A 15,422-nucleotide genomic window follows, 5' to 3' on the forward strand; every position below is an offset into this window, starting at 1 on the left:
TGGATTCTACTACGTTAGGTTATGTACGAGAACTGCGACAATTTCGTGTTTGTTCTTGTCTGTGATAGAGCGTTACCTGATGAGAGGTCCGTAGAAATGGCTAGTTATGTACTTACCTGGTCATATGTTTTATTACCTACCTGTGTGAAGCGCCTTTCCCGTCTCTGGGCAGTTGCTGCAGCATTCACAAACAATCCGAATAACAGGAAAAGAAACAATATGTAATAGTCATGTTACCAGATAGGTTTTACAGAAACAGGAATGAAAGACTTCAGTTGGCTCTTAGTAGTTTCATCTCAGTTTATTCGTAAACATATCTTTCTAAAGATATATGCTTATTAAAATTACTATCTCTCACGAACAAAAGTATTATTACAGTAAGGATGTAAACAGAATACACGAAGTGAGCAAAGTAGTACACGAATCCGACACGAGTCGACGGTCGTTAACTCGGTCGATTCAGCGCAGAATGGATACAGTTGCCCTTCTATGGAGAGTCTATGAGTGACGTTACTTGTTGCTTGCAGTAAGTGATGACGGAGGGCGCGTTGGCCGCAGCGGTGGCTGGGCTGCCGCGCGCGAGGGTGTAGAGTGAGATTGTCGCTGAGCATGTAGTACTGTACTGTGCGAGAGGCCGAGGGGTGGGGGGTGCGTGCCGGCACCGCCTGGCTCACACCGCCGCCCCACGCCGGCCGCCCGGGGGCTCCTGCGGACACACGCCGGGGAAAACCTCACAACACCTGCTGCTGCGACACTCACAAGGCTGCTGGCGAGCTGCAACTCTTAACATACACTGGGTACACTGACACCGAAGCAAAATAAAAAGAAAACACATGCAAACCACTGATAGCAGACAGATTGGCAGAAGAGAAGGAAAACAAGGTAATCATGTACTTTAATTGCAAAATATCAGGCCTTTTTCTGAGAATTCTGTGTCATCTAATAATAGACCTTGCGAAGAAACGCCAGAGACCTATAACAAAACATTCGTAAAGTTCCCTTCTCAATCAAAATTTTTATATAACATGCATCCACTTTCTGTTGAAATGAGACGTGGAAGGAGGTGCCATGTATTTCATTCAGAAAGTTACCAAAACTTGCAAGGGCGTGAATTTTTATGTTCTGAATTACAATTGAAATGAGGCAGGAAAATTTATATGCCTGTTTCATATTCATTCTTCTACAAGTTCCATAATTTACTAAAGTTGGATGATGGGGATTGCTATGAATACTTATTGATGAGCATGTACCATAGAGACTGATAGTACGGTGCCCTATGTAAATATTCTTTCCTCTAACATGGTGAAAGACCCGATCGTTTTGAATGTTTCTGGCGTTGCGAAAAGACATACTGCATTGGAGCCCAGACTGGGGAAAGAGGAAATGTTGCTGAGAGCGGCACTGTGTGGGAAGACTACTGGGTCAGGCGGTGAATTCGTGGAACTATGGCTGGCGATACGCTCCAGGCGACAGCTAGTCATTCTCCAGATTTACAACCTCTGGGTGTGTGTGGGATGCTGAGGGTGGAAGCGCCACGAGAAGTAGGCCTGGGCTGTTTACACACGGTTTTGCAGAGCAACAGAGCCTTCAGCGTTTTTGGCAAACACGAGGCTAAAAAAAATAATTTTTGTATGGTGCCAGTTCTTTCAGATATGTCCGAAAGAACTAATACTATATGCATATAAATATGGCGATCACAAGCAAGGATCACTTCTGTACGGATGCATACATTCATATGAACGAATGCGGAAATAGGTCTAGCCACGAGCATTGAGATTAATGGTCAGGGAGCACTACTTTAGTAGTGCGTGGAATAGGTTGAGAATGTGGGTCTGCTGGGAGGGGGGGGGGGGGGGGTAGGGCGTGCCTATGATAAGACCGCGCAGCCGCGCGAATACATGTGTCCTCGGTGGTTAGAGCACCTGCCTAGTAAGCAGGAGATCCCGGGTTCGAAATCCAGTCTGGCACACATTCTTAACTCTCCCTGTTGATTTCTATCAATGTCCCAAACACAGCTGATGTTTGTGATTCATAAAATAATAATAATAATAATAATGGCCTATTTTCTGATTTTGGAAGCCCTCAAATGTAAGGCTAGTGCCATGGGCGTGAAGGCAATTTGCATACTTGTACGTTAACAGGGTGGGTCTTAAGGAAGTGGCATGCTAAAAAAACCACAAAAAGGGAATTTTGCACAATCTGGACAGTAGTAGGGTAAGAGCGGCATGAGCCCACTTTTGATAAGAAATTGGTACATAAATTAAGTAAATTGATCAATTAATTACCCCCTGTCCCCATCCCCACCCCCACCCCCGGATGACGTCATATGTTTTCCTCGCTTGTATGTGATTCTCTGCCCCCTCACCACCCTTCTCCCTCGCAACTTGTCCCATCTACCCTGGAGTGGGAATTTCGAATTTTGGTGGGAATTTCTTTGTCCTAGGACTGTGATGACGGCCCACTCCAATCTCTCCTGAGAACTGACGGGAAATAAAAAATGGTGGTGTCCTTTCCAGGACTTGAACCACGGTACTTCTGGGCAGAAAGCCCAAGTGCACCCCCCAACACGTGGAAACTGTCTGGATGCAAGAGAGGAAGGTTAGGTTAATGTACTTTATTTTGGATGTGTAACTGAAGTAAAGATGGTTCCTAATTATGTAATTAATCATAAAGACAGGAGTGGTTAGCACACTGGACTCGCATTCGGGAGGACGACGGTTCAATCCCGTCTCCAGCCATCCTGATTTAGGTTTTCCGTGATTTCCCTAAATCGTTTCAGGCGAATGCCGGGATGGTTCCTTTGAAAGGGCACGACCGATTTCCTTCCCCATCCTTCCCTAACCCGAGCTTGCACTCCGTCTCTAATGACCTCGTTGTCGACGGGACGTTAAACGACACTAACCTAACCTAACCCATAAAGACAGGTCTTAATTATGCAACTATATGCATAGCATTTCGCAAGGAGAGCCTAAAATCGCAACACAGCTCAAAAATTGACAATGTCATACGACTGGTGTTAGCTGCTGCCAAAACAATTCACAATACCACTCGAAAGCAGTGGCCGATGCACTCAAACTCTACCCTTCACCTACAAGCTGACAGAAAAAAAAAAAAACTGGACTGGAAGGTGCTATCTTTATTTTTGATGGGAATTGTGTTCAACTGATGATATGCTGGTGTTGGACAGAGAGGAGCTTAATAAGTGTATTACCAGTAAGCATACAGCTGAGGACTGTGTCTATTGCTGTTTGATGTCAGAGTTCGCTGCAGATGCCTGCTTGACAATCACACTGCACCCATGTAATTGAAGCCAATACGTACTACCACAACTGATGGAAAATGCTTCACTGGTGCCGGCCGGTGTGGCAGAGCGGTTCTAGGCCCTTCAGTCTGGAACCGCGTGACCGCTACGGTCGCAGGTTCGAATCCTGCCTCGGGCATGGATGTATGTGATGTCCTTAGGTTAGTTAGGTTTAAGTAGTTCTAAGTTCTAGGGGACTGATGACCTCAGATGTTAAGTGCCATAGTGCTCAGAGCCATTTGAACCATTTTTTGCTTCGCTGCTCTAAGTACACGCTGAAACTCTTATGAGAAAAAAGCAACACTCGTAATGAATGGGTCATAATGCAACCTGTGTACTGGGGAAAATCGTCATCCCAAAAGATTCCAGAGGGAGCAGCATTTGCAGCTGTGTCCTCCTAGATGTGTGCTCATGAATTAATCATCTTTGAGACATTCTTATCCTCTCCCCGCAACCAGTCCTCATCCCTCCCTCTCCTCTCCGTAGATAGTGATAGAGACTTGTCCTATCCTTTCGCTGGTGGTCTACAAAGAGACCCTTCTGGTGGCATTAACATACTGTTTCCAGACTGCGAAAATCAGTCATAAATATACAAAAGATGAGAAGAGCATGCTTCATGCAATCGGTTAAAGATTTTCAGAAAGACTTGACACCCCCCCTCCCCCCCCCCCCCCCGCCCGCTGGAACATCAATGATATTCTGGAGAATTCCCCACATCGCTTTTTAAAACGTCCACTGCTTGGAAAATAGACAGCTTATGTCTCTGCTCGTCAGAGCCCGTGCCATATCTGGGAGCAAAGTCTTCACCCAGCTGTGATCAGAGCAGCCTCCAGGGTGGGGCACGTGGCTGGATGCTCCATTTGGCAGTGCTTCTTCTTCTTCTTCTTCTGCTTTTACGGCCTCATTGGACCACTTCAGTCAATCATTTCTGGTCCTCTTCTTTGGTATTTTCCCCTTCCGAGTGGCCCAGTATCTCTTCATTCGTTCCGATGCTTTTCGTCGTTCCTCATCTGTAAATACCCTTTTCATTGTATGTCGTTTGTCAATTTTTGGTTTAAATCTTATTTCTGTGTCCCTCAACTTCTTTAAATTTGGCGTTTTGTTCTGCAAATCATCCAGGGTTATTTCCAGTTCTTCCATATCCTCTCTTATTTCCTTAAGCCATCCTCCTTGTTGTTTCAACTTCCAGAGTTTCTCAATAATTTTCCTTGATAATCTGGTTTCTGGTGTCCTCAGAATGTGACCACAAAAAGAGATCCTTTTCTTTCGTATAGTATCAGTGATGGGCTCCAGTTCTCTGTATACCATTGGCAGTGCTTCATTAATGCAAAAGGCCATAACGTCAGCTACCTGCAGAACAAAAACGAGATGAATGAGGCTAAAATGCAGCCACACCCTGGTTGGGGTACAGCTGTCTAGGACAACCACACAATTACACACACACACACACACACACACACACACACACACACACACACACACACACACACTCACACACACACACACAATAACAATTTTATTTAATGTCAATGCATCTTTTATAACTGAGCATTGATTAAAACAAAAAACACAAGTGCGATGACAATAAATTTCCTCTTTCCACGAAAGTAGGCGCAGTGCATTTTCTTTTAGTTTTATGAGCAAAGTTGGTATATTTTTTACATTCGACTACAGGATACAAATCGCATCTCATTAATTTGCGACATCCACAGAGAAGCACTGCCGCCGATAACTGCCTGAAATTCAGATGTTAGGCTATACACCCCCTATACATGTCTACCCTGCGTAAAATTGGGAAAAAAACTTCCACTATTTTACTGCGAAAACTACCGCTCACCAAAGAATGTTCTTGTTACTTTGCAACCATCACTGCAAAGCTGCTCAATGATAAAAGTGAAATATTCAAACCAAATATGAAATATTTGCTTTTGGTATAATGCAGAAAAATTTTGAAACCATACATTTACTATTCTGTAAATTCTTTTAGATTTTGATGCACAATCGGATTATTAATCATTTCAGAGCTTGATACCGTCTAGGGCCACGTATTAACAATGTCTGTAGTAGAATGAAATTTTCACTCTGCAGCGGAGTGTGCGCTAATATGAAACTTTCTGGCAGATTAAAACTGTGTGCCGGACCGAGACTCGAACTCGGGACCTTTGCCTTTCGGGGCAAGTGCTCTACCAACTGAGCTACCCAAGCACGACTCACGCTCGCTCCTCACAGCTTTACTTCTGCCAGTACCTCGTCTCCTACCTTCCAAACTTTACAGAAGCTCTCCTGCGAACCTGCATGACTAGCACTCCTGAAAGAAAGGATATTGCGGAGACATGGCTTAGCCACAGCCTGGGGGATGTTTCTAGAATGAAATTTTCACTGTACAGCGGAGTGCGCGCTGATATGAAACTTCCTGGCAGATTAAAACTGTGTGCCGGACCGAGACTCGAACTCGGGACCTTTGCCTTTCGCGTGCACCGAAAACAAATTTCAGACTAGTGTACCTGGTGGAAGAGTATGAGTAGCGGGTCAAGGCCGAAAGGCAAAGGTCCCGAGTTCGAGTCTCGGTCCGGCACACAGTTTTAATCTGCCAGGAAGTTTCAATGTCTGTAGTACTGCGTGTCTGGGAGTTAATTAGAGTTGAGAACTGACAGAAAGTGTGACGTAGGCAACTCATTCCTCAGTAGCTGCTATTGGCTAAAGCAGGACTTCGAAGAGAGTAGTGCTTTGCAGGGATGGACATTTACTGCCCTGAGAGAGACCAGAGCGGGAAGGCGGCGGTTTGCAACGCTGGAGGCCACAGAACCACCAGAGCACACGGAGTGCAGGTGGGTGGTTGCACTCAGGTGCACCAAAAACAAATTTCAGACTTGTGTACCTGGTGGAAGAATATGAGTAGCGGGTCATGACGGAAAGATATCATTTTTAGTGTTAAGGAATGTGCGAAGTTACAAAAATGGTGGTGAGCTGACCTCTGAGGAAACTTCTGAAGGGAATTGTCGGAGCATGATTCCCACCGAAAGGCATAGTTGTGCATTTAATTGGCGGAGTGCTAAGGCTGTAGGAGGGGAAACTGAAACTTTCAGAAAATACTCTGAAAATATTATGACCTTCAGGCAGTTGGCTGGCAGATTCATGACCTATGTAAAGGGAGGCGATGTTTCTGTAATGAGTGCAAACATAGATGCCACGTGTCCACGAAAAAGTGATGTTTGTCGCAGAGACACACTTCCCTGCATGGATTGAGCGAAGACACTTCCCTCCAGGGATCGACCTAGAGACATTTTGAGAAGTACTGAGTTCATTACAAAGAGCATGTGAAATCATTTGTCTGTGGATGGAGTTGTTGTTCTCTTTAATCGGGTGACGATTCTTTCTCTCTCTGTGCTGTTCCGCACACATTGAAGTGCTTCATAACCGAAGAATACTGGAGTCTAATTTCTGTTCCTGGATAGAGAGGATACATAAACCTTGTATCATGTTGTGTCTTATATTGACATAGTTTCAGCCCTAGGAGTTTGCGTACAGCATACTGCAACCACTGTGTAAGCAGAGAATTATGGGTATGCCATGTACATAATCTGCACAGCAGTCAGTGTCCCAAGGAGCAGATTATCGTTGCACTAAAATTGATGACCATACTTCAGTAGACGATCTGCTCACTCCGCTTCGGCAAATAGAGAAACATTCGCAGTAAATGTGTTGAGTTCCACTTCCTTCACCACTGAGCTTTTTCTGAAAGTGCCAGTCATGGTGTTGCTCTTCTGTTTCTCGTCGCTGATCAGTATCAGCTGAGTTTGTGTCCATCCAGTAAAAGGGAGCGTGATCTACAGAATGTCAAACATGTGTTCTGCCAATCTCAACATTACATTTGTGGTAGGATCCGACATTATGTACTTCATATTTATAGAATTTCTAGCACTCTACATGTTTTTTGAGAATAAATCATTTACAGCATTCATTCTAGTAGCATTCCGATAGGAATAATTGGTTTTATTTGCTAGACTGAAGTGAAACAACAATGTGATACTTCGTTTTATGGAAATCCCTATGTGGAGGTTTTCAATGGCAGGATTCTTTGAATAATTTGTAGGCGTGAAAATTCCATTTCGTAGACAAGATTAGGCAACCACACATACACTAGTTATATACACTGAAGCGCCAAAGAAACTAATATAGGTATGCGTATTCAAATACAGAGGTATGTGAACAGGCAGAAGACGGCAGTGCGGTCGGCTAAGCCTATATAACACAACAAGTGTCTGGCGCAATTGTTAGATCGCTTACTGCTCCTACAACTGCAGGTTATCAAGATATAAGGGAGCTTGAACGTGGTGTTATAGTCGGCGTACGAGCGATGGGACACAGCATCTCCAGTGGCGATGAAGTGAGGATTTTCCCGTACGACTTTTTCAAGAGTGTACCGTAAATATCAGGAACGTGGTAAAACATTAAATCTCCGACATCGCTGCAGCCGGAAAAAGATCCTGCAAGAACGGGACCAACGACGACTGAAGAGAGTCGTTCAAAGTGACATATGCGTAACTGTTCCGCAAATTGCTGCAGATTTCAATGCTGCGCCTGTTAAGTAAAGACGAATGACTAAGTTCAATGTTGAATTTCAAAAATTCAACGAAACATTATCGATATGGGCTTTTGGAGCTGAAGACCCATTTATGTACTCTTGATGACTGCACGACAGAAAGTTTTATTCCTCGCCTGGGCCCGTCAACAACAAAAAAGAAAAAAAAAGTTCCAGTACAGCACACATTTCTACTCATCGCCGATGATGCTGCACAAATTCGTGGTGCAACTCATATCAATAATCACTTTTCTTTGCTTTCCTTTCTTTCCCCTTCACCTCCAGTTTACATAAAACCAGGATATAGATGGAACTTCTGAATTTTCTGTGTTATAGATGGAATCATACCACGCTAAACATTAGCAGGTACTTTTATTGAACGATCAGGCGCTGGCTGTATTGTGAAGGCAAAATAAATACACATTTACCATTTGGATAACAGACTTTTAAATACAAAATATATTCATGGAGGTATGTTCCATCTTTGCAACTAAATGAAAGCCAGTTTGTTTTTTGCCTCGTAAGTTTCACTTCTCTTACTTATGAAGCATCTTCAGTGTCCTATAATATATGTTTGTCTTTATATATTTAGTAACTGAACTACGCAGAAGTAACAGATATGTTACTAAGCTGTGTCTACTCATGTTTTTCTCTTGTTTTTCAGATTAGAAACAACTTTTGTAGCACAGGTTTTGTGAAGTTATATTATCAAATGGCTCTGAGCACTATGGGACTCAACTTCTGAGGTCATCAGTCCCCTAGAACTTAGAACTACTTAAACCTAACTAACCTTAGGACATCACACACATCCATGCGCGAGGCAGGATTCGAACCTGCGACCGTAGCGGTCTCGCGGTTCCAGACTGTAGTGCCTAGAACCGCTCGGCCACTTCGGCCGGCAGTTTATATTATCGTTTGGAGTTAGTTGGCCCTAGTCTCTGGCATAAGAGCCGCTCGGCTTCATCTAATCTGTTGTACCATCATGCGATGTAACAAGGCCGCTACTTCTGAAGAAGATATTTTTACAAATATCGCAACCATGGTCAATGGCTAATAAACCTTTACTTGCAATTAGTTAGTTCATTTTTCAACCTTTTCACATTTCTGTTTGTTCTTGTTTTAGTGGCTCACTGGATCAGTGAGTTACTGATAATGTTCATTTGGTCATTAATTGTCCAGTGTGGAATGTTTTAGCTTGCTACTGACAACATCAAAAATAGATGAAACCAATGAACTGGAGCAACGTGGCTCTCGGTAATCGATCAGTCTAAAGTGCTAACGGCTTCAAATGAGTGATTGTTGTAATTATGTTGACGTGAAGTATTCCGAGCCACAAGAGTTACTCTGCTATTTCATACTGTCGGTGCAGAGGATGTGCGTTCTCTTTTGTCGCCTGATCGGACCTACTGGCTGCTCAAAGATATCGTATAACTTTGATTTGCGCGTTTATATCTTCTAGCACAAAAATCACCTGCAAAATACAAGTAAAACAGTCTTTGATGCCAGAAGTCACTTCGCAGTGAGAGCCTGGTGTTTACTTGTGATTTTTGGTATTAACAGAACTACAGCACAAATATTTAAGACGTGTCAATAACAGTAATGGGTTTACGGGACGGTGCTGATGCATTTTCTGTCTGGACCACCGTCTCGTAAACTGACGCTCTGAAGGCCAATATCAAGGGGAGACGTGAATACAAACAAGTGGGTGGAAGGTGCTGTTTACTGTAAATGACAGGCGTATTTCGCAGAACAGTCACATCAGCGCATGGAATCTTTGACATCTTGGAGAAGCTTTCATTCCTGCATCTGTAATTCTTTCGTTTACTTGGATCATGTACGTACAAATACAAATCACATACAAGGAGCTGCAAATCAAAAGATAGATAAATCACATATGCTTTAAAAACAGTGCAACAAATATAACTGAAAATATAAAGGGAGTTCCAGCCAAATAGCAAATATTTTAGGAGGTGATAGTAAAGAATAATTAGAATAACACTTTCCTTACAATATACATCCAATATACCAGGTGTGGAAGTATGAAACCGGAATTTCTCTATAAATGGTGCTAGCAGTCAGTGTAGGGCCCCTGAGACCGTGTCTGCTTCCTGTAACTGCTGACGACGAATGTCAACACATAGTAACCCAATTTCCAAACATCGGTATCTGTTTCAAACCAGTAAACATATCGAGTTTTGTGCCTACGAATTACGATTTGTGGACAGCATTGGTTTTATGTTATCATTTGAGAAAAACAGCTGCAGAATTGCAACGAATGCTTGTCGAAGCTTTCGGCGGACACGCTCTTGGGAAAACACAGCGTTTCGAGTGGTGCAAAAAATTCAGCAGTGGTGATTTTGACGCGAGAAACGACGTGCGCGAGAAACCACTGAAAAAGTTCGAAGACAGCGAATTGCAGGCCTTACTGGATGAAGGTGATACTCAGACTCAACAGGAACTCGGGGAACAATTGAATGTAACGTAGAAAGCCATTTCTCTTCGGTTGAAAGCTATGGGAAAGGTGCAGAAAGTGGGAAAATGGGTTCCGCATGAACTGAAGGAAAGACAGCAAGCAAATCTAAAGACCACTTGTGAAATGTTGCTCTCCAGGTACAAAAGAAAGTCGTTTCTCCATCGAATAGTCGTGGGTGAATCCAGTCAAACCATTGACATCCACTGCAAGACCAAATCGCTTTGGAAAGAAGACAATAGTGCTCTGTGTTTGATGGGATCAGAAGGGTGTCATCTATTATGAGCTACTAATCTGGTGAAATCGTTAGCACTGATGGCTACCAACAGCAAATGATCGATTTAAATCGAGCATTACTTGAAAAACGACCGGAATATGGAAAAGGGCAACGCAAAGTCATATTGCTCCATGATAACGTCCTATCACACACAGCAAAACGGGTCCGGGAAACGACCGAGGCGTTCAATTGGGAAATACTAGGGTTTGCTGCTTATTCTCCAGACTTGGCTCCGTCCGACTATCATCTGTTCGCATCACTGGGACACGCTGTCGGTGAACAACGCTTCAGTTCGTATGAAAATGTACAAAAATGACCCTCTGACGGCTTCGCTTCAAAGAAAGAACTGTTTTTCTGGCGTGAGATTCATAGCCTGCTGGAGGGGTGAGAGAAATGTTCAAATAGCAATGGAGATTGTTTTGAATAAAATATTGTTTAGCAGATTCAAACAAAAAATGTAATAATTGCAACCAAATTCTGGTTTCGCACTTCTATATCTGGGAGCTGCTAGAATGCAACTCACAGAAGGTGTTAAGTAAAGACGAATGGCTAAGTTCAAAGTTGAATTTCAAAAATTCATCACCGATTACAATCTCTAAACAGGGTGGTCATAAACAGTCTGAAAACCTTGTAAGGGTGTTTCAGGGTAGGCTGTACTGCGAAATAGCTGATGAGGAACGAAATTCGACACGTTCCGCCTTTCCCAAGTTAATTAACATTGAAGTTAGATAATCAGACCGTTGCACACGCGTATTCAAGCGGTCTGTTAGAGGAAAAGATTAGTGTTTAACATCCAGAAAATGGTTCAAATGGCTCTGAGCACTATGGGACTTAACATCTGAGGTCATCAGTTCCCTAGACTTAGAACTACTTAAACCTAACTAACCTAAGTACATCTCACACATCCATGCCCGAGGCAGGATTCGAACCTGCGACGTTAGTAGCAGCGGGTTCCGGACTGAAGCACCGAGAACTGCTCGGCCACAACGGCTGGCGTTTAACGTCCCATGGGCAACGCGGTCGACGGTGCACAAGCTCGGATTAGGAAAGGATGGGGAAGGAAATCAGCAGTGCCTTTTCAAAGGAATCACCCCAGCATTTGCCCGAAGCGATTTAGGAAAATCATGGAAAACATAAATCTGGATACCGTCGTCCTCCCGAAAGCTAGTCCAATTGAGGCACCTCGTTCGGTGCGTTGTGCTAGTTGAAACTGCCGACAAACGCGTGTTTGTTTTGGTTTCCTAAAACGGAAGAAGAGAGAGATGTAAAAATTGGACGTGGGACGGTGGTAAGGATCGAATCCGAGCCAAATGCTGAGCAGTCACGTGCACTATCATGTACGATATGAGAACAACGGACATTAAATATATCCAGCGGGGAGCTTGAATTTGCGCGCGTAACAGTAGGGTTGGCTAACTGCAGTACTAATTATCACGAAAAGGGCGCATGGTATCGAATTTCTTTCTTCATAATTATCTCTCAGCTCAGGTTTGTTGCATCTGCGCCGGTTGGAGTGACCGAGCGGTTCTAGGCGCTACAGTCTGGAACCGCGAGACCGCTGCGGTCGCAGGTTCGAATCCTGCCTCGGGGATGGATGTGTGTGATGTCCTTAGGTTAGTTAGGCTTAAGTCGTTCTAAGTTCTAGGGGACTGATGTCCTCAGAAGCTAAGTCCCATAGTGCTCACAGCCATCAGCCATCATCTGTTGCATCTGCTCCCCTACGCTCATATCCTGAGTAAGGGACTATTTGTTTATAATGATTTCAGTAGTGATTATTACTCCTGTCTGTTTCACCTGAAGGAATCGATTACCCTTCTATTCTTGCAGTTGATAGAAGATTCCCTATGGATATCAAATATTTTATTCCTTTCCACATTACCAAATCATTTCTCCAAATATACGAATGCCATGAATGTTACCTTATTTTTCCTGAATATGCTCCCCATTATCAACCTGCAACTGATTCTCCCGAAACCGTTTCCGCTTAATCTACTTTCAGTTTTGCTTTACATTTTGTAATAAAGAACTGAGTATTTTTGTGTGCATGTGATACGTCCATTTATGTTTGCTTCGGAACTGCAATAATTATGAACTTTACAAAATCTGATGAAACTAGGTGCTAGGTGGAAGGCTTAGCAAACTGTTACAAATAAAACATTTTTGGTTTTCACTGTGCTTTCGATTTCGAGACCGATCAGATCTTACTTTCCGAATAGCCCTCGTAACTGCTGTTTACTCTCATAATATTTACGTATCAATAAGCCAAAAATTTATTAAAAGATAATTGTATTTTCCACTTTGACCGTGCTATGATCATAGTCATTTATTTCACACGATCAGCTGGTTTCGCCAATGCACCACGTTCAAGTGGCTCCTCATAAGCTTGTGGACGAACGTGATTTACCTCTGTCAGTAGCGAGCCAGGGTGTGAATCGGACATTCAAAGAAACAACGATCCCCCTTGGAAACTTCCTCAGAAGATAGGGACGAAACGTTGGGTTTTAAGGTGAAATCCATTCGACAACGGCATAATAGTCCGGAACATTTTATTAATTTTGGAATATGTGGACCACAGCATCAAATTAGCAGCGACTGCAGATTGCAGTACCCGTTTTGCACGCAGAAAGTTGAAAATTAGATGGACTGATAAGGGAAAGGAGAGCAGGTGTCTCGCACGATCGGCGAAGAAACGAACACATGATAAACTCTGACAAGAAAAAGAGGCTGGGATAGGAGAGGAATTCGTGGCGCGCTTATCAAGTCAGTCGGACGACTAACGACTAAAAAGGAAAGAGAAGAAAAAGGAAAAAGAAGCTGTCGGATTAGTGCTGTTCGCCAAGAGGCAGCAACTTCCTGTCACCACTTGACAATGTCCGAAGAACACTCATCTGAAAGCTTTAGCTTTAGGTGCAGTTAGAAGCCCTTTGGTATTTAACCACTTGAAAGCTTGTGAAAACGTATAAAGTAAATAATGATAATCCTCTACAAATTCCATACGATTCTCATAACATAACTCAGGTATACCGAAAACGGAAAGGCAAATTTAAATGCGCCCGAAAAACTGAATTTTTCACCACACTGTGGTAGTGAAACAAAGTAGGGAATGAATAGAACTGCGGACAGATATACGACTGTTGCACGTGTCTCACAGACTGGAATTGTGAGACGCTGTCGCCAATGCACGTTGGCCCGCAAGCACAAGCTAGAAGCATGCGTGACATTGCTCCGTTTCATGTTCTCTCTTCCACCTTCGTGCAACAGCCCCGCGCACCTAGTACGCGCGGTAAGCAGCACCTTAAAAGAGAAAGGGAAGCAGACGGCAGCGTTACGCACCTACGAGATGCAGCAGGAGTTGCGCTTCCCCTGGCGCTCGCGGATCTGCTGCAGCTGCTGCAGCTGCTGGGGGGACGGGAAGTGCGAGCCAGCCGCCCCCGCCGCCGCCGCCGCAGCCGCCGCCGCCGCCGCCGTCGCCGCCGCCGCCGCGGCCGCCGCCTCCTGCTGGCCCTGGTCCACCGAGATGGAGTGGCGCGCCAGAGACTGCTTGCGGCGCCGCCGCAGCGCGGGGCTCAGGTTGTACTTCACCTTGGCCTGCGCCAGCAGCTCCTTGAACACCTCCGTGATGTTCACGTTGTCCTTGGCCGACGCCTCCACAAAGCCGTTCTCCCAATCCACCGTAACCACCGACTCTGTCGTCTCGCGCTCCACCTATCGCAGCAAAGACGGAGCAGGAAATGGTACCAAATATTTGAGAGACGAATACACTTTACAAAGTACAGTGAAACGTCCATATTCAGATACAGATTGCCACTAGACCACCTCAGTCTCAATTACGACAGATAGAGAAACTTATATTGTCATTTTTATGTGTGTATTATTTTATCCGTATATGCAAGTAAATAAAAACGGTCAAATTAGACTGGAATGAAAAAAGGATCGCTAGAAATTACACAACGGATTATTGTCCGAATTACTACAGCCAAACGAAGAGTCGGAAATAGACTAATGGGGTATCAAATTAACCAAAATAAGGCCTAGTTTTGCAGAGAAAGATTTAATTGCTTGAAAGTAATGATAATTAAGAATATCGTAGTTAGTGACTTCATGGCAAATTTTTATTCGAATTTTCATACGCAAACGAAGAGCAAGAAATGGACAAATGTAATATCAAACTGACCATCGTAATTTCTAGTTTTGCAAGAGAAAATTTATTGATTGTAATGAGGCAAATTACGAATATCTTAATTAGTGATTTGAGAGAAAGACTCAATGATTTTTTCCGAATTTTTGTATCCCAATGAAGAGTCGTAAATGTACAGATGTGGCATCAAATTGACCAGCGTGAGGTTTAATTTTCCAAAGAATATTTAACTGCTTGAGGGTAATCGGGGCAATAAGAAAAACTCAATTATTAATTTCAGTAAAAAGTGTAATACAGGGTGTCCAAAATATAGTTTATAACTGAAGAGCTCTGCGCATGCACAAAAAATTGGAGGAGAATGAGGGGGGGGCACCGTCATCTCTTTCTTGGTCCTCAGGAATTCAGCAGAAAATGGTATAACAGATGTAGGATTCGTTATGAATAGGAAGGTAGGGCAGAGGGTGTGTTACTGTGAACAGTTCAGTGACCGGGTTGTTCTAATCAGAATCGACAGCATACCAACACCGACAACGATAGTTCAGGTATACATGCCGACGTCGCAAGCTGAAGATGAACAGATAGAGAAAGTGTATGAGGATATTGAAAGGGTAATGCTGTATGTAAAGTGGGACGAAAATCTAATAGTCATGAGCG

At 43.7% G+C, this 15,422-nt stretch overlaps 1 protein-coding gene across 2 annotated transcripts in view; it reads right to left on the reverse strand.

The window, feature by feature from the left end:
- Positions 1 to 275: 275 nt before the first annotated feature.
- The window catches only part of LOC126236767 (GTP-binding protein Rhes-like), a 470,896-nt gene continuing 455,749 nt past the window's right edge, over positions 276 to 15,422 (reverse strand). For both annotated transcript variants that reach the window (XM_049946341.1, XM_049946350.1), the window contains 2 exons: positions 13,964 to 14,335; positions 276 to 706 (listed from right to left, as the gene is read on the reverse strand). In XM_049946341.1, coding sequence (XP_049802298.1) covers positions 13,964 to 14,335 — 372 coding nt within the window. In that variant the 3' untranslated portion in view covers positions 276 to 706. The remainder of the gene's footprint in view (positions 707 to 13,963; positions 14,336 to 15,422) is intronic.

The sequence above is a fragment of the Schistocerca nitens genome, chromosome 1, assembly GCF_023898315.1.
Source record: "Schistocerca nitens isolate TAMUIC-IGC-003100 chromosome 1, iqSchNite1.1, whole genome shotgun sequence".
Taxonomy (NCBI): Eukaryota; Metazoa; Arthropoda; class Insecta; order Orthoptera; family Acrididae; genus Schistocerca; species Schistocerca nitens.